Source organism: Lissotriton helveticus, chromosome 3_2 (assembly GCF_964261635.1).
Source record: "Lissotriton helveticus chromosome 3_2, aLisHel1.1, whole genome shotgun sequence".
In the NCBI taxonomy this organism is placed as follows: domain Eukaryota; kingdom Metazoa; phylum Chordata; class Amphibia; order Caudata; family Salamandridae; genus Lissotriton; species Lissotriton helveticus.
In genome coordinates, this window is record NC_136062.1 from 261,850,987 (window position 1) to 261,875,007 (window position 24,021).

The 24,021-nt window shown below is 40.4% G+C and overlaps 1 protein-coding gene across 1 annotated transcript in view; it reads left to right on the plus strand.

Moving 5' to 3' along the window:
• The window catches only part of AQP9 (aquaporin 9), a 257,451-nt gene extending 243,333 nt beyond the window's left edge, over window positions 1–14,118 (plus strand). Inside the window, exon 6 of the mRNA XM_078685164.1 lies at window positions 13,749–14,118. Within this exon, the coding sequence (XP_078541290.1) occupies window positions 13,749–13,953 (205 nt within the window). The 3' untranslated portion in view covers window positions 13,954–14,118. The remainder of the gene's footprint in view (window positions 1–13,748) is intronic.
• Window positions 14,119–24,021: the final 9,903 nt, after the last annotated feature.

Here is a 24,021-nt window from a genome sequence, read left to right on the forward strand (position 1 = left end):
GAAACCTTCTCATGGGCCATTGGCATCGGCAGCGCTACAAACTCTACATTGACTGCCTCTACGTAGGAACATTTTATTTAAAATTCTCTCAATCACTTTCAGAGCAGTAACAAAAATAGGCCCAGTGTATCTTTCAGCCAGATTCACCCCATACACTAGAGCTAGGACCCTCAGATCTTCTTAAGCCTCCCTGCTTTAGATACAAATCCAAGGGGGGGAAATCGGTAGCCTCTCTCTGAGACAAAGCATGGAATCTCATGCCAGCTCAACTGAGAATCGTGAAAACAGAAACTCAGTTTAGGAAGGCACTGAAGACCTTCTCAGCCCTCATCCCTCCTCTGAATGTAGGAGTCCCACAGGGTTCTGTTTTAAGCACAACCCTGTTTAATATATACATGGCCCCCCTTGCTCCTCTAGCAGACTAATTTGCATATAGGCAGGATCTGAACTGGGGTGATGCAGTGAGCTAAAAAAACGGTGATGGATCAAGCCCTGATCTCTTGACTGGGTATGAGTGTCTAGATTAATTCAGATACTCTGTCCATCACCACCCCCTTTTCTGAATCGTTTTTGGCCACTACAGGTGTGGCAGGGTATGCTCAGACATGAGTCCCTTGCTCACTGCATCACCAGGATTCAAGCAAGCCGGGCCGACGACGGCTGAAATGCCAGAAACCGGTCCCCGGAAGCTTGTTTCCTTTCCAGTAAAGAATTGGCTTGGTAGTTTGGTTTGCCCTGTTCCCATGATGCACTGGGCCAGGGTCAGACTAATTTGCATATAGCCAGGTTCTGAACTGGGGTGATGCAGTGAGCTAAAAAACGGTGATGGATCAAGCCCTGATCTCTTGACTGGGTATGAGTGTCTAGATTAATTCAGATACTCTGTCAATCACCACCCCCTTTTCTGAATCGTTTTTGGCCACTACAGGTGTGGCAGGGTATGCTCAGACATGAGTCCCTTGCTCACTGCATCACCAGGATTCAAGCAAGCCGGGACGACGACAGCTGAAATGCCAGAAACCGGTCCCCGGAAGCTTGTTTCCTTTCCAGTAAAGAATTGGCTTGGTAGTTTGGTCTGCCCTGTTCCCATGATGCACTGGGCCAGGGTCAGACTAATTTGCATATAGCCAGGTTCTGAACTGGGGTGATGCAGTGAGCTAAAAAATGGTGATGGATCAAGCCCTGATCTCTTGACTGGGTATGAGTGTCTAGATTAATTCAGATACTCTGTCCATCACCACCCCCTTTTCTGAATCGTTTTTGGCCACTACAGGTGTGGCAGGGTATGCTCAGACATGAGTCCCTTGCTCACTGCATCACCAGGATTCAAGCAAGCCGGGCCGACGACGGCTGAAATGCCAGAAACCGGTCCCCGGAAGCTTGTTTCCTTTCCAGTAAAGAATTGGCTTGGTAGTTTGGTCTGCCCTGTTCCCATGATGCACTGGGCCAGGGTCAGACTAATTTGCATATAGCCAGGTTCTGAACTGGGGTGATGCAGTGAGTTAAAAAAATGGTGATGGATCAAGCCCTGATCTCTTGACTGGGTATGAGTGTCTAGATTAATTCAGATACTCTGTCCATCACCACCCCCTTTTCTGAATCTTTTTTGGCCACTACAGGTGTGGCAGGGTATGCTCAGACATGAGTCCCTTGCTCACTGCATCACCAGGATTCAAGCAAGCCGGGCCAACGACGGCTGAAATGCCAGAAACCGGTCCCCGGAAGCTTGTTTCCTTTCCAGTAAAGAATTGGCTTGGTAGTTTGGTCTGCCCTGTTCCCATGATGCACTGGGCCAGGGTCAGACTAATTTGCATATAGCCAGGTTCTGAACTGGGGTGATGCAGTGAGCTAAAAAACGGTGATGGATCAAGCCCTGATCTCTTGACTGGGTATGAGTGTCTAGATTAATTCAGATACTCTGTCCATCACCACCCCCTTTTCTGAAACGTTTTTGGCCACTACAGGTGTGGCAGGGTATGCTCAGACATGAGTCCCTTGCTCACTGCATCACCAGGATTCAAGCAAGCCGGACCGACGACGGCTGAAATGCCAGAAACCGGTCCCCGGAAGCTTGTTTCCTTTCCAGTAAAGAATTGGCTTGGTAGTTTGGTCTGCCCTGTTCCCATGATGCACTGGGCCAGGGTCAGACTAATTTGCATATAGCCAGGTTCTGAACTGGGGTGATGCAGTGAGCTAAAAAACGGTGATGGATCAAGCCCTGATCTCTTGACTGGGTATGAGTGTCTAGATTAATTCAGATACTCTGTCCATCACCACCCCCTTTTCTGAATCGTTTTTGGCCACTACAGGTGTGGCAGGGTATGCTCAGACATGAGTCCCTTGCTCACTGCATCACCAGGATTCAAGCAAGCCGGGCCAACGACAGCTGAAATGCCAGAAACCGGTCCCCGGAAGCTTGTTTCCTTTCCAGTAAAGAATTAGCTTGGTAGTTTGGTCTGCCCTGTTCCCATGATGCACTGGGCTAGGGTCAGACTAATTTGCATATAGCCAGGTTCTGAACTGGGGTGATGCAGTGAGCTAAAAAACGGTGAAGGATCAAGCCCTGATCTCTTGACTGGGTATGAGTGTCTAGATTAATTCAGATACTCTGTCCATCACCACCCCCTTTTCTGAATCGTTTTTGGCCACTACAGGTGTGGCAGGGTATGCTCAGACATGAGTCCCTTGCTCACTGCATCACCAGGATTCAAGCAAGCCGGGCCGACGACGGCTGAAATGCCTGAAACCGGTCCCCGGAAGCTTGTTTCCTTTCCAGTAAAGAATTGGCTTGGTAGTTTGGTCTGCCCTGTTCCCATGATGCACTGGGCCAGGGTCAGACTAATCTGCATATAGCCAGGTTCTGAACTGGGGTGATGCAGTGAGCTAAAAAACGGTGATGGATCAAGCCCTGATCTCTTGACTGGGTATGAGTGTCTAGATTAATTCAGATACTCTGTCCATCACCACCCCCTTTTCTGAATCGCCTCTAGCAGAACAGCATAAGGCACACATTATATCTTACGCCGATGACACTCAGTTGTTGTTTACTTGTGAGAAGGATTAGGGACTCAAAGGAAATTATATCAACGCATTCTTGATTAAAGTGTTTGCCTGGTTCAAGCATAATCAATTACTATGCAATCCAGACAAGTCTGAAATAATTTTTTCGGACATACTCCAGGCGACAAATGGTGTCAATGGTGGCCAAGAATTTGTCTCCCCCCAGTAAAGCCAGTGTCCACCGTAAAAAACCAAGGGGTGAAAATGGACTCTGACATGTCCATGTAGTCCCAAGTCCAATCTGTGGCTGGCACCTGTTTTGGGTTATTATAAATGATGAGGAATTTCCTCCCCCTGCTCCCTATCTCACGTAGGAAAACTGTGATCCAGGCATTGATCACGTCAAGGCTGGACTATGTAAACATACTGTATCTGGGGCCTTCCGGATTACTTACTGAAACGCCTCCAGGTAGTTCAAAATGCGGCGGCAAGGGCTGTGCTTATGGTCGGACCAAGGTCACATATGACCCCTCGCCTATAGTCCCTGCACTGGCTTTCAGTGAAAAAAAAGGGTCAGCTTTAAAGACCTTGTGCTAACTTTTAAGGCCCTTAATAACATTGGGCCCCTTACATCAGGAATAAAATTCAGCCCTACAAACCGTCCAGAACCCTGCGGTCATCAACCCAGAAACTGACAATCATGCCAAAGTTCTGTCATGCATACAAGGGAGGACTCTCCTTTCTGGTGGCAGCCGCTAAGCTATGGAACAGACTGCCGCTCTCTTAGACAAGAACAAGACCTCCTTAGCTTTAGACGAATCTTAAAAACCTGGCTCTTCAAACAGTAGAAGAGATGTTTTGCTGTTAGCCTTTCACATGTTCTGATTAGGGGTCAAGTTAGCGCCGGGACACTTCTTGGAGTAGCCGTGCACTCTACAAATACCTCATAACATAACATAACATCTATGGAGCCCCAGATGACTTTGGCTGATCACTCATATAGGGATTCATCACTCTCGGCTCAACTTGATCTTCACCGGCTCAGCACCAGGATGCTCCTTCCGGAGTGATAGATGCGCTTTATAAGTACCCAATTGAATTCAATTCAATGTATTTGTTATATTATTATATTATTTAATAAGTGTGAAATTATAATTGAAATAAAAAAAATTGTTTAAAAATTGTTTTTGAGTAGATATATACAAATATATATTTATTATTATATGTATGTGTTTAACTTTTTTAATTACGTTTATTTGTTATATTTGTTAAAATATATATTACTTTTATTTTAATTAATGTTATTATTTCATATTTATTAGTTTATTTCATATATATTTAAAACTCAATATTTAATACAATGATATTAATGGCATCAATATTTTTTTCCTGATATGTTTGTACTAACCATTATAAGTATAGGATGATGATATTTTTCTTACCACAATATTTTTGTCACAATATGTGAAATTTTGAGGGTTGATATTCTGTTAGTGAACCGTCACCGGCTACATTCATGTCTTGAATACAGTTCTTATCACCAGAATTTGAAGAGGTAGCAGGCTTCAAAATGATACTACCAAATCTGATATCCAAAATTTCACACAGCCGAGGTCGTTGTTTTTGCAGTTCACTCTCCTTTTAAGTGGTCAATTAAATCTATCACATACCTGAACATACACATCACTCCTAACCACACTGATCTCTATAAGCCCAGCTACTCACAAATCTTCATAGGTCTACAGAAGACCTGAGAAAATGGTCCCTATATTTCTGTTTTATCACCCCTAACCAAAACAGAAATATAGGGACACTTTGGTGTCCCATTAGAGGATGAAAAAATACTTACCTATTGCATTTTGGTATCTGCACCTCTGCAATTAGTTAGTGATGGAAAGACTAAGCAATTTCCTTGTGGACCTTGGTAAAAACTTTGAAACTACCTGGAGGCCAGAAGTAGTCCTATGACCTGTTGCCCTACATGGGTTAGAGGTCTGAACCACTTTAAGGCCCTGATTATTACTTTTTGGCAGAGCGGTGGTGCGGCTGTGCAAACCGCCATTCCACCCCTCAGCCAAAGACTTTCAAGTAGTCTAGCAGGAGGATGGCAGTCATATGGCAGTGCCTCGCTTAAAGGAGGTGATGCCTTTGAAAAAGGCTTCACAATGGGACTGCACTACAAAGTTCCTGCACAGCATGGACTCAAAAGTCCATGCCGTGCAGGAACCTATGTGCATGCACACGGGGGCACATGTTATGCCCCCACACAGGGTGCGACATGGTTGAGGCACAAGGGGGCCCTGTCGGCCCATTTTTGTTTCCTCTCCTCCAAGGTTAACATGGAGGAAGAACCTCCATGTAAGCCCTGGAGGAGAGGAAGCTTGTAATATGCTTGGCGGGACGCGGCAGTCCCGCCAAGCATATTGCACAATCTGACTGCCACTTCAATGCCAGGGAACGGTGGTTCCCTGTTGGAGCCGGCGGTCCCAGAGCTGTCTGACCGGCCAACTCCTAATGGGGTGGTCGGACCGCTGGAGCGGCGGTGGCTAGATCCACCACCGCCGCGGCACCATGAGTCTGGCAGTCATCAGACTGCCTGAATAATAATCGGGCCCTTAGTGGATGTGGGGTACAAGGAGTGTACTGGGAATAGTAACTTTGAAATGGAATGATAAGACTCTAGGAGAGTGCCTTCTCTCTTCTTGGATTGATTGTAAAGTCAAGTCTTTAATAGTCTATTGACAAATGAATGTGAAAACTCTACTGCAATATATGTATTTGATGATCTCTTCTTGTTTGGTGTTTCTTACGGGTTGAAATGTTAGAAACTTTAGGGGATATTGTGCAGTGTTCATAGCAACAGAAGCTGTATACAGACATGTGTAATACATAACAGGTGCACACTCATCTCGGTAAAAATGATATAGTTAAAAAAAGCTTCTATTCCACCAGAATGATGGTGAAATTTGGGCACTTTGATCTGCAGGTTGCTCCTGGTCTATAGATGTCTTTTGCCTCCTGATGAGAGAAGTAAGAGGATAGGAAGGCTACACGGTTCATATGTACTGTAGTGTGGGCTAGGCAATAAAGTTTGGAAGTTATTCTTGCTTTCAGTAGTAGCCAGTGCATTTCAGGTAATATGAGAGATATGTGATCATATTTCTTCAGTGTAGATATTAACATTTCATCAAGATGGAATACAACATTTAGGGATAAGATTTGTGGCTGAGGGACACCTCTCTTTCAGATTCCACCAGCCAGCACTGCTTACAGCTACCTTATATGTTTTACCACTCTGAAAGTGAAAGTTCAAAAGCTACTATTCGCAACAGCACCCATCTCAGTGAGAAACCTACCTCGCCCACTGTCACAGTAGATGATCATGTGTATTGTTTCCATAGGTAAATGCATGGGGCTCTTCCTCAATCATCTGGGAAAATATGCACTCTATTCATTTGACTAAAACACAAGTAAATATTTTGGAATCAGTATTCATCAATATGTTCCAGAATCGTCCAAATTTTGGTGCGTTTTTTCCCGGCGTTTGGGAACATAAACATTTTTGCTTCCTTCCTCTCCTTTTCAATCTCTGCTGTAGACAATTCCTTGATTTATGACGGGTCTTGTTATAAAAGCATTACTAAGGGACTGATTTAGAGTTTGATGGATGGATACGTCACCACAATAGTGGCAGACCTTATTAGGATGAAATGCACTTGCAATACAGCAGATGGGATATCTGCCACATTTTTGACAGTATCAGTCTAGCATGGAAATTTCTTACATCAGCTCCTTATTTACCTCATATATAGGCCTACAAATTGGCATAATTTTATGTATGTCCCCAACATTAAATCACTCTATTCTCTGCAATATTACATGCAGCAATATTATAAAAGAATTGAATGTCTTGATCTTTTTCCATATTGCCTTTTTTCACATTATGACTCTTCCATTAAGTGACCTATTTTTCCTCTTTTTTTAAACTAAATGCATAATGTAATGCTCTAGCCTTGTTAAGCGACAGTAGTTGTTTTCACAGCATTCGAAAGCAATGTTTTCCAGAATCCTTAAAAGGGTTTAGGAAACCTTTAGGATTCACTATTTGAACGGGCATCTTAACGGTTTCTCTTCCAAATACCAATTCTTTATGGTAGATATTAATGTTTTGCGGTTCACTGACAATAGCGATGCACACAATATCAATATACAAAAATATGAGAAATGAAATATTGTTAATGAAAATATTGTATTGACATACTTAACTAATAAAACCACAAATAAAGAGAACACTGTTAAAATATTGGTTTTCATTTATATTAAAAACAAAAATATTGGAACCAAAAATATTGCTACCTTTAAATAAACATATGATTAGTCAAAAATATCACCTCACTCAATATTGACTACAATAATATCATCAAAGTAATTATATTATCATCAATAAACATAAAAATAACTACTTTTTACATTAAACAAAATATTAAAATAAACATGAAACAACATAAATAACCCCAAATAAACAGATAACTAAATACAAACTACAAACATTTATACAACAATCTAATTATTAATACACCCTTCCTGTTCTATGACAACCTAAAGAATGATAGACAAATCCTGATATTTCTACTGCAGATAACTTACTAAAACTAAGCCATTGTTAAACCTGGATGATGAATGAGGCCTTCAAAATGTAATCCAAACCATTCACTGAGATACAAACCATACATGGTGAATATCACAAGTCAAATATCCCTTTTATATATGCCCTTCTACCAAATAAACAAAGTAGCACTTACTACAAGCTCTTAAACCACATTAAACATAAAGCAAATAACTACTGCCCTCAAAAAATAATCATAGACTTTGAACTAACCATGATTCAATATATTTTAAAAGTTTACCCATACTCAGCCATGCGAGGTGTTACCACCATTTCAATCAAGACATATGGAGACATCTCCAACAATCTGTATTGTGTTGTGCTACTTTGGGCCCGATTCACAGAACTAACTTAAGACAAAATCCTAAACTTACTACCATTTTGGTATTCACAGAAGGCACTTACTCATGATGGTATTCACAGAAGGCACTTACTCATTTCGGTATTCACAGAAGTTAGGAGTCCTAACTTTAGGACTCCTAAATGCCTTCTGTGAATATCGAAAGTCGTAAAGTTAGGATTTTTGTCAGTTTAGGAGTAGTAAAGTTAGGACTCCTAACTTTAGGACTCCTCAATGCCTTCTGTGAAGACCGAAAGTCTTAAAGTTAGGATTTCTCTCAGTTTAGAAGTAGTAAAGTTAGGACTCCTAAATTTAGGTCTCCAAAACTGAAAAATATCCTGGGGTAGATTTATGAAGGCCTTGCGCCGCCGGTGCGTCACTTTTTCCCATGTTAAAAATGACGCACCGGCGGCGCAAGGCCTTCATAAATCTGCCCCCCTATCTTTAAGACTTTCGGTATTCACAGAAGGCATTTAGGAGTCCTAAAGATAGGACTCCTAACTTCTGTGAATACAGAAATGAGTAAGTGCCTTCTGTGAATACCGAAATGGGTAGGTGCCTTCTGTGAATACAAAAATTGTAGTAAGTTTAGGATTTGGTCTTAAGTTAGTTCTGTGAATCGGGCCCAAAGTGTCAATTGATAGCACTAACGTATGTCCCTGTCACTAAGGTAGCTAACAAATACAGTTTACTAAAAACACAATCCAAATGCCCATAGGATACGTTCGTAATTCAGATTGAACTGGTTTTTACCTGTCTCCAGGGAGAACTAGGCTTAAACTTAGGGGGTGGGGAGTAACATGTTGATTAGTGGAGGCGGAGACATCATGAGAGCTGAATCAAAATTATTTGTGGGGGCTCCCTCTGCTTTTCTGATGCAGCACATAAAACACAGACTCATTCTTTGAAACTACATGTCTGGTATATGGTCCCAATATAGATGACCCCAAGCTGTTTGAATAATTAAGCATTGAGTTGCTAGAGTGGGAGGGCGAAATGTTGGTGATGGGAGATTTTAATTGCGTAATCGATTATAAAATCGATTCCACAGGACAGGGCTCTCCTCGTAGGATGCGCAAGGTTAGGTCTGCAATTCTGGAATTGGGCAGATTGCTTAATCTAAAAGACGTATGGCGTTCTAAATATCCTAACCTTGCGGGGCATACATATTACTCAGCGCCCCATAGATCTTGTTCAAGAATTGATATGGTTTGGGCGACTGACCAAAGAGTGGGTAATTGTAAGATCGAATTTTGCCCGAGGATTACATCGGATCATAACCCGCTACTACTAGAGTTTGATAATGGGGATTCGAGGCCGGACGCAAGACAATTCACATTTCCAAGATATTTACTCACTGATTTGGGTTTTGTGACTTCTTTAAAAAAACATATTAAAGAATTTATTGAATTGAACATTAATTCAGCTACTATTAATATAGTTTGGGATGCATGTAAGTGCAGTATAAGGGGGTTCGCTCAACAACATATTTATAGAACTAATGCTGAAAATCGCAGAGCTACTATGAGAACTACTTCAAATATATTACAAATAGAACAGAAATTAGCAGACGCAACCAAACAACTAAACGCAAATACTGATGAGCTAAGAATAGAACTTCTAAAACTGCAATCCTCTCTTAAAAAGATACTAAGAGATAGATATTGTGCCAAAATACACAAATATAAATTAGTTCAATATGAAGGAGGTGATAGAATTGGAAAAATACTGGCATATAAGGTTGCAGACAAAAAAGCTAGAACAAAGATTAAAATAATCAAAGGGTCTGACTCGCATAAATATGACCAGCCAGAACAGATTCTTGATCAGTTTGCCAAGCCAAAATGTATACACTCCTGATAATATTCCCACTAGAGCTGAAATTACTCAATACCTAGATAAATACATGCCCATACAAAGAGATATTGATACAGAAACCGTCCAGCAACTCAGCTCAAAAATAACACAAGCCGAAATAAATACAGCCATTTCAGCTTTACCACCGGGGAAAGCCACTGGAGAGGATTGTTTGCCTATGGAACTATACAAGACTTGCGCACAGGAATTATTACCTCTCTTAGAATCCGTTATTGACTCCATAGACAAATCGGGTAAGGCTCCTACATCGTGGAAAATATCCAAAATAATCTTCTTTCTTAAAAAAAAAAAACCTCCGGAGGATTGTGGCTCTTATCGGCCGATTTCTCTGCTTAATGCAGATGTAAAAATCTTTTCTAAGATATTGGCAAATCGCTTAGCCCCCATCATGCCGACCTTGGTCAATACTCAACAACATGGGTTCGTGATGGGGAGGGATACTACGGCTCATGTGAAGACCGCAATTACAGCCTTTGATGTTTCCTCAACAACTCTCACCCCACTCGGAATGGTTATGTTAGATGCAGAGAAAGCATTTGATCGAGTGGGGTGGGAGTATTTGTGGGAGGTATTAAAGAAAGTAGGCATCCAGGGCCAATACTTAGAGTGGGTATGTTCATTGTACGATAACCCACAGGCCAAAATCAGCTATGGTGGAAAAGAATCTGCGAATTTTTTGATAGGGAGGGGAACAAGGCAAGGTTGCCCTCTGTCCCCTCTGCTTTTCGCTCTATCCTTGGAGCCATTTTTAAACGCACTTTTAACTCAAGTAAACATTCTTCCAATTAAGCACGGCAGTGAGAGCTTAAAAATTACTGCTTTTGCAGATGACATCGCTGTATTTACTACAGATTTAGTTAAAGCTACACCTCAAATAATAAAAGAGGCTGCAAATTTCAGGAATGTTTCGGGGTATAAACTCAACGTAGGAAAGACGCAGGTTATTGCCAACTATAAACCTTTGGAACCGATCCCTGGCCTATGTCAAAGTGCGACATACCTAGGTATTAGACTAGCGTCAAGTATCGACAAAATCATAATGCTGAACTATGATTCTTTTCTAAAAGAAACAGAAACGACTCTTAAAAAATGGCACAAGATCCCGCTTAGCTTAATGGGACGTATAAATTTAGTTAAAATGAAGATTTTGCCGAAGGCATTATATCTATTCAGATGTATCCCTCTTCAACCTAGCAAATCTTTTTTTCAAAAGTTAGAGGGTATCTGTAGCAGCTTCCTATGGGGTTATAAAAAGGCACGTAGGGCATTGAAACTCTTAGAACTCCCAATAGAAAAGGGGGGACTAGCGTTTCCTGACTTTAAGCTTTATTTTATAGCCACTTTCTTTCGTCGCATACGAAGCCTAATGAAAAACGAGAGATCGCTATTCTACCACCAATTCATGCTGGGACCTGATTGTAATCAATTTTTACATCGCTTACATGACCCTAATTACTTCAAACGAGTGAAATTTAAGTCAGCCAGGCACATTATAAAAATTTGGGACCAAATTCTGACCATTGGGAAAATATCTTTTTACAATGCTGAGCTTAGATTATGGGGCAATCCAGGACTACCCGATATTTTTTCTGACGGAGCAGGTATCCTCTGGGAGAAACATGGTATCAATACATTGGGGGATTTCTATGGCCAGAATGGCTTTTTGGATTTTGAAACACTTAAAACTTTATTTAACTTAAGGGACAATATGTACTTTAAATACATTCAAATAAGGGATTACCTGCTCTCAAAGATGAAAATCATGGAAGTAGTCGAATCAGATATACTAATATGCTTGTATTCGAATAAAATAAAATCATTAATAAGTCTGGGGTATGGACACTTAGTACAAGGTAAAACAGAAGACAGCACGAAAATAGCGGCCAAATGGTCTTCCAGACTGGGTATGAACATCAACCCTATACAGATCTCATATTCTCTACGCAACATAAACCTGATTGTTCAGTCCTCTAGCTTGAGGCTTCAGTCGTATAGAACCATTACACAATTGTACTACACTCCACAAAGAATAGCTAGCTGGGCACAGGGTACTCAGCTAAACAACAAGAAAACAAAATGTCCGAAATGCGATCTAGATGCTGCAGGCATAGAACACATGCTCTTTTCGTGCCCGGCCCTTTTACCATTTTGGAAAGGGCTGACCGATGCTTTAAAAACCAAACAAATTGCTACCCCGCCATTGACAGCACAATTGGTTCTATTAGATATCCAGGAAACCAATTGCCCTTACAAAGATTTAGTAACTATCATTTATGCATGTGCTAGGCTAGTTATAGCAAGATCATGGATATCAAAAGATGCTCCAGATGTTTTTGAGTGGTGGATTTTGATTAATGAAATAAATACTATGGAACTTTCGCTTGCAAGATATAGAGGTCCTAAGGCTTTGCAAAAGAAGGAAAAAATCTGGCTAAATTTCTTTGAACTATGATATATCTGATTTAGAAGAAAATGAGGCCAGCCTCAACCCACGTATATAATTTGTAAAACTACATTTACTTTTATTTATCTCTTGTCAAGATATGTACTTGTTGGACCTCTGCTTTCAATGCTCTTTTTTTTCGCTGCTAAATTGTTTTCTCATTTTTGTATTGTAACCTCCGTCTGAGATATACATCACATGTGAATCTTGTATTTTTGTTCTTCTTGCAATAATAAAAATATTTTTAAAAAAATAACAAAAAAAAAAAACTACATGAGGCAAATAGCGCATTTTAAAGTAAACAAGGCCAGCAACATTGCTCTTGGCATAGCAGGATTTTGGGGCTGTCCCTCAAGGAATTTTAGCACCGTGAATAACAAATGTTTTATTTTGATACACATTACGCCACTAAACCTGGTGCAATGCGAAACACCAGATTCTATTTTACATAATAATATATGGTATATCGTACAATCCAAACATGCTGGGACAGTAATGTTAACCTAAACAGTCTTAAAAAAAACCTTTTACAAGATATTTAAGCATCCTTCTCTCAAAGGAGGAGTTGCAAAATTGGAAGCAAATAATGCTGTTTAAGCACCTTTCTGTAGTTATTGTTCTATTCATGCTTCTTTTACCTGCACACATTACTTGTATGCTATTTGCCGAATATGATGTTGGTATAGTAAACAGCTTTGTTGTTGTTTGGTGGAGGCTGCCTCATATCCTAGCTTTATAGCACATGGAATGTTGAATATGTATATTCTTAGGTATTTAGTGACAACCTCCACCAAATATATTTAGCATGAAACACAACCCACATCTGAAAAGACTTCCTCTAATAATATGCAGTAAAGATAGAAACTGAGAACACAAGTATGATTACCCATGATACTCACATCACACATGGGTGTTACTCTGGTACCAAGGGTAAGAGATGTTGACCTCATTTTCTGTTTGGTGCTCATCACACTGCACTCTGTACCCCTTGTCTTAGTGAAAGGATCAGAAAATAAACAGACCTTTAAAAGTCTTATATATTTTCTTTAAGCTACATTCCAGTCTCTCTACATAGTCAGTGGGCAGCAAATGCGTCGCTGTTGTGGGTTTAAGGGATCAACCTGATGCCACTTCAACTATTGCTGGCATTTTTGTGAATAAATGTCATGGTAGCTCAGGGCTGATATCCAAACCTGCAACATACCCCTGAACTCAAATGTGAGCAGATTATTAAATAATAACTACATTCTTGAAAATAGCTAGCAACAGTGCTTGAAGAGTGACAATGTGTTGTCTCCATGTTAAACAGGGGTACCCAAAAAATGATTTTTCATGGTTGTTATGGAGCACGATTTCAGGATTTTCTGCTATGCTCTACATATTTCTAAAGCAAAATTAACATAATGTATTTTTGCCTGCAGTGCTGGTAACAACTGGTGGTGGGTTCCCGTAGTGGCCCCTATGGTTGGAGCAATTGTTGGTGCGTACATCTATATCTTGTCTATCGAAATCCATCATCAAAGCCAGCAAGAAGATAAAGAACAAGATGGCGAGACCTATGGAAAATATGAGCTTACGAACAGCGCAGATATTCACCTCGGTTCTTCGGAGAACTCATGTGCATGATGCCACCAGGAACTAACATGCACAACAATCTCAGGAACTGGCACATTTGTCTGACTGAAATACACTAATGGCTCTGGTGTAGGGAGCTGCCAGGTGATAGCAAAATGAAAAAAGTGAATGCTTTTAAAAGTAACAAAATATGTTTTTTAAGAACACATTAGTTTACCAGCCCTGTCACTGAAGGTGCTTTTATTTTGGTGGATGTGTACATTGTGCACAAGCAAACGTTGTCACCGGCTGTGAGGGAAGCCAATGGCTGAACTGCGCGAAACCATTCCCCCACGCTTTATGCTGTGGCAGATGTAAGCAAGATGTGAACGACAGTTTACCTGATCCCAGTGAAAGAAGATGGCAGGCCCAAGCCCTTTTATAATATATAATATATATTATTCTTTAGCAGAACAGTTAAAGCTTTTGCAACGGCCCTCCCTAAAATGGTGCATTCTCAAACATGGCACTTGATTCCGATTTATGAAATCTTTGTCCTGCCATATCAGTGCTGTCCTACTGGGCGAAGAGTTACAGAAGAGTTATTCAAAAGCAAAAGTCATAGTCCAGTTGTTTCGATTTTGAGTTTCACTTGACGTCCGTTTGGAGAGTAACAGATTGTGCAAGAATTTGGGTATAGGGGCCCGATGTAGGTAGGCATTTACCGGTCGGTAACGGCCGAATTCGGCCGTTACCGACCGGTAAATGCCTTTTCCAATGTAGGGGGCATGTATTTACAGATTCTGTATTTTTACCGAATCTGTATTTACCGAATCGGTAAAATTACCGAATTGGTAAATACAGACTAGGTAAAAATACTGAATCTGTAAATGCAGATGTAGGTGGCGCTTTAAACAGTGCCACAGGCCCCTCAGAATTCGTTATTTACCATGTAATACTATTGCATGGTAAATAACGAATTCAGGTGTACATGCACATCTGTGCATGTACACCTGTGCCATGTGATACACAGACATGCCCTTAGGGCATGTCTGTGTGCCACATGGCACACAAGCCTGACATTGGGGTGCTACAGGGTGTCAAGGTGACACCCCGTTCCCCCTGGCAGGATTCGGTAATTACCGAATCGGTATTTGCCATTGATTCCTATGGGCTTCAAGGCCCATAGGAATCAATGGCAAATACTGATTCGGTATTTACCGAATCGGTAAATACCAAATCATACAGATTCGGTAAATGATAATGAAAAATTACCTACATCTGCCTACTTCTAATTTACCTACTCTTAAATACCGAATCGGTATGATTCGGTATTTAAGAGTAGGTACATCGAAATTACCTACATCGGGCCCTATGTCACTCTCTACCGCTTGCTTTGGCGCCATCATTGAATCCTTTTTTTCTCATTCTTACTCATTCATTACCTTTTTAAGTTGGCCAGCGTGTTGCTCCAAAACAGTTGAGCATCTTGGAGCGGTAAAGTAATAACAAACTATGGCAAAACGCATAAATATAACGACGTCTGCTTATGCCTGTGCACTCATGGGTGGCCATCTTTGTATGTTTTTGAACGTGTTGAAAACAACAAGTCGGCCATCTTCAAACAGTAAACTAAATGATACCAAAGAAAATGAACACTTGCAAAATTTAAGGGCAGACTTGTTCGCTCTGTCAATACTTGCTTTATTTCCAATCAAAGCACAATAAATGCCTCCTGGTATGCAGGCATACTCCAGTAGTTCATTCCTGTCCAAAACACGTTACAGCCTTAACTGCGACATATAAAATACACTTTTCTCATCAATTATATGTTTTAGGAAATACATTTTCTAATGTGCAACTAGACCCTTTGAAACTAGACATTATTTGCAGAATCGTGTGCCTTAATTTAATTTATACTATTTTTGTATATTGATTCTACTTGTTAATTATTCATATGTATAAAAGTCTTGTTTGAGCAAACAGATATCTATTTTTTAAAATGTTCTAATAAAATAAAACTGATTTATTATTGCTATTTTATATGTGTGTACTTTTCAGTGGTTTTTGTGGGTGTGGTGTGGCAAACTTGGATAACCTAGTTTCCAAGCCACAATTCTGTAATCTATGCAAACATTCATTACATTTTGTGATATGAATGACGTGTGTAGTGTGAGAAGGACGTTCTTATTTCAGGAGAAAGCAACATCAGTTCTGTGCTTGTGGTTTGCCGTTCACTTGTATTCATAGGAATACTCACTACACAACTACATTTCAGACCAGATAAAGCACGCACTAGCCCATTCACTGAGTGCATAAGGTCATCGAGAAGTGCGGACTGAAAATCAACAGTCAACAATGCCCCAGTTTTGGACAACAGAGGAGCTGCATGCACTGGAGTAGATGCCTAAGGGTCAAAGGCAAGGCAATGAGCAGTGCAACACTAAGAAGCTGACTTGTGCACTGTGGTGGAGAGGAAGAGTACCCATGTAGCCGGTGCACTGAGTGAGTAGCCTTGAGCCTCTGAGGGGAAGCAAGGTGTGGGATTCAGTGCTCCACTCGTTTAAATATAGCTGTCTAAAAACTGAATATGAATTGATTATTGATTGATTGATTGATTGATTGATGCTAGACTAGTGGTCTCCAACAAGTAGCTTGTGAGCTAATGGTAACTCTTAAGCACCCACAAAGTACCTGTCAGACATGAAGCCAAGCCCTGTATCTTATTCAGGGGGTCTGTGCATATTAAAGAAGGCAGCATTGCTCTTCTCAAGACCCTTAGAGCAGCAGAAAATCAAACCAATTGCAGGGCCTCATGATAATACTGAAACACTCAATTTGCCTAATTAACAAGCTGAACTTTGTAGTACTTTTTGTAGAACTACAAAATGTACATTTTGCCTTTGTTTTGGGTTCTCTGCACTGACTGAGGAGTCTCCGCACATGAATGTACAGATTTTAGTAGTAAATGTGAGAGGGACACAGGGAAGTGGGTGGGAAAAGGGGCAGACTTACTACTATAAGGAATGTGGTTAGGGAGGTGTTTAGAAAGGACCAGAAAGGGGTTCAGGGAGGGATGGCCCCATCTACACAAAAGTAAGCCAATTGTATTACTCTGGGGTAGAGACATGTAACATACTTTTTTAGTACGTTTACAATCGGGCCTGATTCACAAAGGTACGCTTTCACTTTTATGTATGTTTACTACTTTTTGGTATTCACAAACTATGTGCGGAGTTCTTCGCACGACTGGGGAGTTCTCCAAGTGTGGGCAACACTGCACACATAACCATGGGGAGTGTGGAGTTGTAAAACTCTGCACATAGTTTGTGAATACCGAAAACGAATAAAGTTAGACAATAGTGTAAGTTTACCTTTGTGAATCAGGGCACAAGTTTGTGAAAACCGAAATTAGTAAACTTACTATAAAATGTAAATTTTGCTCAAGAATGTAGCTTACCTTTGTGAATCAGATTCACCCTGTCTATGACGTCTTTAACATGACCACCTGCCTCATTCCTCACCCTGGATAAGTCACAAGAAGATTGGCCATTTTGTAGGCCCTTCTCTGCCAGTCACACCATGTATATGAACAGTGGGTGATGAAAGAAGAGTGCTAACGGTAGCCTGAGCAGTACCCATTGCTGCCCCACCAAAGTGTGGGACTGCAGGAACCAAAGTGAAAATGTCAGTTCGGTGTATAATCAGTCCAAGAACTGAGGAGAGCATGGTTTGGAGCTAGATTTCAATTAGGAGTTTCATGTGCATGAGTCTGTGTGTGTGTATTCTAGTGTGCACGTGTGTGTGTGTGTCTGGCTGTGAGTTGTGTACGTGTGAGTGTGTGACACATGTATGGTAGTAGGACTCTGCTTATAGTGGGCCTCTGAGTACTGGGACCATTGAGGTTCATTTTGGATGACTCCTGGCTTATCATGAAAACCAAAACTGGGTTCGGGCTCTAAGGAAGTAAGGACAAGCCTCACATAACTATACAACAATATATTTACCAGTACTGCCACACTATTCAAGTCTCTTACTTTAAAAAAGGGAAGTGTATTGATTTCAAACAATATGTCCCATGGACCTATTTTTCCGTCAGAAATAAATCAATTATTTTTATTAAATTTTTTCACATATCAAAAATCAATTTTTCTATTTTCAACAATTTTTACATAATTGACATCCTAGAAAACAATATTCAATTCACTCACTCTAAATCTCTCATTCTTTGCATCCATACATACATACATCCAATAGCTATACAAATCCTCTACGCGTTTCGAACTCCCTCAGTTGAGGGGAGTTCTCTTCAGCACCACGTAGCTGGAAAAAAAAAGAATGACAATATTGTGTCAAACTCTGGGATGCCCTTACCCTATGTATTTTGACTGAGACATAGTCTACTGCTCTCTTACCTTACTACTGTTGTGATCTCCTGTTCACATCAGAGACTAAAACACAAAAATGAAAGCAAAAATTCACTCAAGGGTCAAGCAACTAATTCTAGTCGCAATTATAGACAACTATTTTTCCCGTAGTTAGACCATTCTTAGTTTTACTTACAATAGACATTTTCTAGGGCTGCCTCAACATTAAGTGGAAGAGATGGCTTTTTGATCCTGTCAAATAAACCAGATGCATGTAAGTTTTTTTTGGCCTTATGCGAGAGGGCGTGTGTAAAGTTTTCTGCATTCAGTGCCACTTACTTTAAAGCCGTTTTGAAGGCACGTGATTTCACTTCAAGTATATTTTTCAAGCTTTGGCTTTTTCGGTTCCTAGTTGGGAATATAAACAAATGATTACCTTATTTTATCCATGACTTGGTTCTCTTAAATCAATGCACTGTGCGATCTGATGGTGTCCGTTACCTATGGGATACCGCTCAGTGGACGTCTCACGGTTCGGTGTTCTGTTTGCTTGTTCAATGGTGAATGTTCTTCTAATTACGTTCGCGTGCGTGATGATCTCAACGCATTGGGCCTTCTGGGAGATGTAGTATAGGTTTCCATGTTTGGAAAAACTTTCTCCAATATGAGTTGGAATTATGGTTTTATTTTCGTAACGAACGAGTTGGATAAGATGTAGCTTTTTAGTCATCTTAAAATATGTAATCACGTTTATTGCTGTTTTTAAAAAAAATACCTTTCTCCAAAATGAGTCGGATTTCTGTTTTTTTGCATGACGGACGAGTTAAGATAAGGTGTAGCTTTTTAATCATCTTTAGAATTATGTGTTCGCCCTGTGGATGTTTTTGTTGAGGTATCTCAATAAAGTTTTATTGTGGCCCAGCCCAGGTCTCATCATTCTGTCTTTCAAAGAAATCACATAATTCTATATGAACAGGCCTTGTTTTGTTCATTATTGACAAATGCGAGGTATGTAAGAGTTGGTCTGTTGTTCGATCGTGCTTACGTTTTGTTTTTTATCTTGGGGTTTGAGTATTCCTGATTTCGATGTAATTCAAAAAAGGGAACAGTTCCACTGAGCTCTAAAAGTGTGGTTACCATAATCTATAGATTTCTGATACTTCATTTAGACCTTCGACCGCTGTATTGAATTTAACAATAAGCATTGCTTCCCTCCTTGAAAGGTTTTCTTCTATATCACCACCTCTTTGGTCACATTCAATTTTGGCAACCACTGTCCATCTCATGTCATTTTCCTTATGGTTATTTATTCTCCAGTGATTTACTAACGAAGTTGTCTGAATGTTATTTTTTATTCTCGACTTGTGTTGGGTAATTCGAGTCCTCATCTCCTGATTTGTTTTACCTATATATAGCATATCACATGGGCATTTGATGCCATAAATGACATTGCGTGATTTACAATTTGTAAATGCCTCATGTTTCCAGAATGTCTGTCCGTGTTGAAACAATACTCTTCTTCTGTAGTTGAACAACAAACACATGTACCGCACTTGCGATGTCCTTGTATGGGGGGTAGTCCTAACAATGATCTTACCGTGGACTGTTTTTTGTTTTGGACTGCTGCCCGTACTAGATGATTAGCAATACTTTGCTCTTTTTTAAATAGCGTTTTTTTCTTTCAAGGTCACATCTACATCCTGGACCAAATGCCAATTTTTGTTAACTACCTTTTTTAGGAGGTTAGAATTCAGGCAGTATGTGGACACACACACAATTCACGTGAGTGGGGCTTTTTCTTTTTTCTCAAGCAGAGCTTCTCTTTAAAGTGAAGGGCTTTATTGCGGTCTGTTTGCTTTTTGAATAGTGTGGTAACCAAACCCCCTTCTGCTGGATGTACTTCCACATCCAGAAATGCCATCTTTTCTTTTGAGTAGTTGAAACTGAACTTTATTTCTTGGGTCCGATTATTCAGCCACTCGTGAAATTTTTTCTTCATTGCCTGTCCAAATCATAACAACGTCGTAGATGTAACGACTCCAGTTAGCAATGAATTCAATAAACGGATTTTTCTGGTATATACATTTCTCCTCCTACATCGCCATGAATAGCACTGCCAATTCTGGGGCGAAAGGACAGCCCATTGCTACTCCGCCGATTTGGAAGAAGAACTCTCCGTTAAAATTGAAATCGTTTTTCTTTAAAGCAAAGGTGGCTAGTTCCATTATAAACTCTGTCAGAACCCGGACCGGTCTTTCTCTACTTTCAAGAAATGTTTCAATGGCATCTAGACCTTCAGTTTGGGGAATTTGGGTATATAAAGATACCACATCTAGTGTGACTAAATAGTGCCTATTTTCTTCAAAATCAATAGATGTTAATTTATTTATGAAATCCATAGTGTCTCTCAGGAACGATTTCACTTGCGGCAAAAAGGGTTTCAAAAAATGATCACCGTATTTAGAAACTGGTTCAAAGAGTGACTCGCAACCGGAGACAATTGGTCTTCCAGGCGGCACAGTTTCGTCCTTATGAATTTTTGGAAGGACATAGAATAGGGGAGTCCTTGGGTTCTTGCATTGTAGGTACTCATATTCTTTCTTACCCATGAAGCTATCTAAGTGGCCTTTTTCCAAGATCGTATTTAATTGATTTAATTCTGTTGTTGGATCTTTTGCAATTTTTCTGTCGCAAGTTGTCTCATTTAATTGTCTCATCACTTCCGCGGTGTATTTGTCCCAGGCGACTATTGATCCGCCCTTATCTGCTTGTTTGATTGTAACAGACATGTAATTTTTTAGTTTTTCAAGAGCTTCTCTTTCTGATTTTGATATATTATATTTCACCCATCTTCTCTTTTTTCCATATCTGATATAGCAGATAAAATTGTTTTTTCAAAAATGAGTATCTCTTTTGCAACTTTATTTGCTGGTGGACAAAATGACAATTTTTTCTTTAAGCCTGTGACTTCTAGGGAATGGTCATACGGGGCATTTGCGAAAAATGATTTTAATCTTATTTTGCGAAGAATCCTATTGCCTCAATTTTTAGTCTTACAAAATCTGTATGTTTCGATGGAACAAATGTTAGTCCTTTTTCCAATAGACTTTTTTCTTCTACCGTTAAGATTTTATTTGATAGATTATATATTGGTGATTTTACCAATTTTTGTAGTTCTGCCGGCGAGTCGACATCTCTCATGGTTGTTGATTGTATCTGGGGCGGCCCCTGGTTTGCAGTTGGCCTCTCCCTAAAAAAGGAGGACCCTGCTGTTGTTGAAAGGAACCCCTTTTATTTGTGTTCCTTCTTTTGTCACTGGTTTCCCCTTCACTGCCACTTGATGAAGAAGTGTCCGAGAACGTAATAAAATTGCTTGTAGATCTACCTTGGTATTCTAGCAGATGTCGTCTAGAATCTGGTCTTGAATAAAAGTCTGGTTGTAAATATGGGTAAACTTTTTCCAAATTGAAGTTCTTTTTATCTTTTTCAAATTGGTTCCCTTTCTGGTTGATCGTAAAGTCCTTGAACTCTTGTATATCTTTCTCCACTTTATCCAGTAATGTTTTAGAATCTGTGATCAATTGGTTAGATTTAATCTCTGATTTGAGTGTCTCTATCTCCTCCAGTTGTTGTCTCGAAATCCTTTGCGCTGTCTCCACCGTCAAGACCATCAGGTCTCTACTACACTTAGTTTCAATGAAACTATATCCTTTTTTGTAAATTGGGTCTTCTGTGAAAATTACCGGGACATTTTTGATCTGAAGTCCTCCCGGTATTGTCCCAGCTCTTAGATGTTGGAGCAAGAAATGCCCGTGTAAGTCTGTTCTTATTTGCTTTTTCTTTAGTCTTAGTAGTTAATCTGTCTCTTTTTGATTCCTAGCCGAGGCGCTCAAAGATGTCGAGGCAAAAAGGGAAGGGGCATCCAGCAGTTTTTAATATGTTCCTCACTATAGGCAAATGTTTGATTTTCTGACATTCTACACACTACTACCACGTTTCTGCCTTTCTCACGACTTTTTTAACTATTCCAAACAACCTACGGATCACTATCCGTGCTAAATCAAACACAATCAATTATAAAGCTCCGACCGGGCGCAAACAACCTTGCAGAAACCTTTCTGCTAATATACTGAAAAACAAAAATGGGTTCGGGCTCTAAGGAAGTAAGGACAAGCCTCACATAACTATACAACAATATATTTACCAGTACTGCCACACTATGCAAGTCTCTTACTTTAAAGAAAAGGGGCTTATCATGGCACAATATGGATGGTGGGTACAGCTTTCCCAGACAGCAGACTACAGACTGCATTTCTTTGACTGGAGTGCGGAGACTGAGAACCTGAAGTGAAGGAGGATGGAGACAGAGCTCCCCTCAGAAGTTGGTGACAGCCAGGTGTAGAGATCTCATGCTTCATTGTGCCATTGTATTGCACACTCCTGCATCGAGTTAGCCTCATTGACACCTGCTGTGAAAACTGAGTAAGTGCCATCTTTCTTGTATGGAATGCCCCCACCTTTTGCTGGATTGCTGATGTACTTTGACTGAGTGTGCCCTGGGTTTCTGCCAATCAGGTACCCAGGGCATGTGTTCCTTCCCTAAAACTGCATTGAAGCCTAAACCCAATTGGCATCTCTGGCCACATGTCAGCCGCTGGTAAATGGTACCCTAGGTACCCAGGGCACTGTGACCAGAGAAGATCCCTAAGGGCTGCAGCACTTATTGTGCCACCCTCAGGGGCCCTGTACCCTGACACATACACACTGCCTTTGCAGGCTGGGTGTCTTGGTGCAGAACTAAACAGAGAGTCGACATGGCACACAAGTGCCATGCCCACAAATTATTATTATTATTATTATTTAAACTTATAGTGCGCTGCAGCTACCCAACAAGGGTTTCCCGGCTCAGTTTTACGGAGTTGCGTAAAGAGAGTCAAGCAAAGGTAGGTATCTAGATGTTAAATAGCCATGTTTTTAAAGCTTTACGGAATTTGATGTAGTCTGTCTCGTTTCATAATGAAAAAGGCAAAGAATTTCACAGTGATTGCCCTAAGTAAGAAAAAGATCTTCTGCCCATCCGAGAAAGCTTGATTTTAGGAATGACAAACTTCTTTAGCGTGGAGGAGCGGAGAAGACGAGAGGGTAAATAAGGGCAGACAAGAGATTGAAGATACTTCGGAGCCCTTCCAGCCTTAATTTTATGCATGAAGCAGAGTGTTTTAAATTTGACTCGGTTATTAACCTTGAGCCAATGAAGATCCTGAAGATGTTGGGAGGTGGAAGAGGTTCTGGGGGTCTTACATAGCAATCTAGCAGCTGAATTTTGTAACACCTGCAGTTTACGTGTGGTGGCTTTATTTGAACCCAGATAGAGCACATTGCCATAGTGAATCCTTGAAGTAATCAAGGCATTGATTACGGTTTTCTTAGTGGGGTCAGGTAACATCCAACAGATCTTTTTTAGCCATTTAAGAATGGCAAAACACGTAGCAGAGGTTTTTACTGCTTGCAGGTGCATTTTGAGGGACTCGTCGATTATAATGCCCAAATTGCGTGCCTGACAAACTAGGGAGGGAAAAGCACCCATTTTAGGAGGCCAATGTTGTGGGCCCCACACATTTTTATAATTTCCGAAAATAATTTCTTCGGTTTTTTCTCCATTTAACTTGAGAAATTTTTCTTGCATCCATGATGCTACTTTAGTTAAACCTACTTTAAGTGGAGAGGAAGCATTTGTGTTCTTGGAAGAAAGTGAGAAAGCAAGCTGGGAATC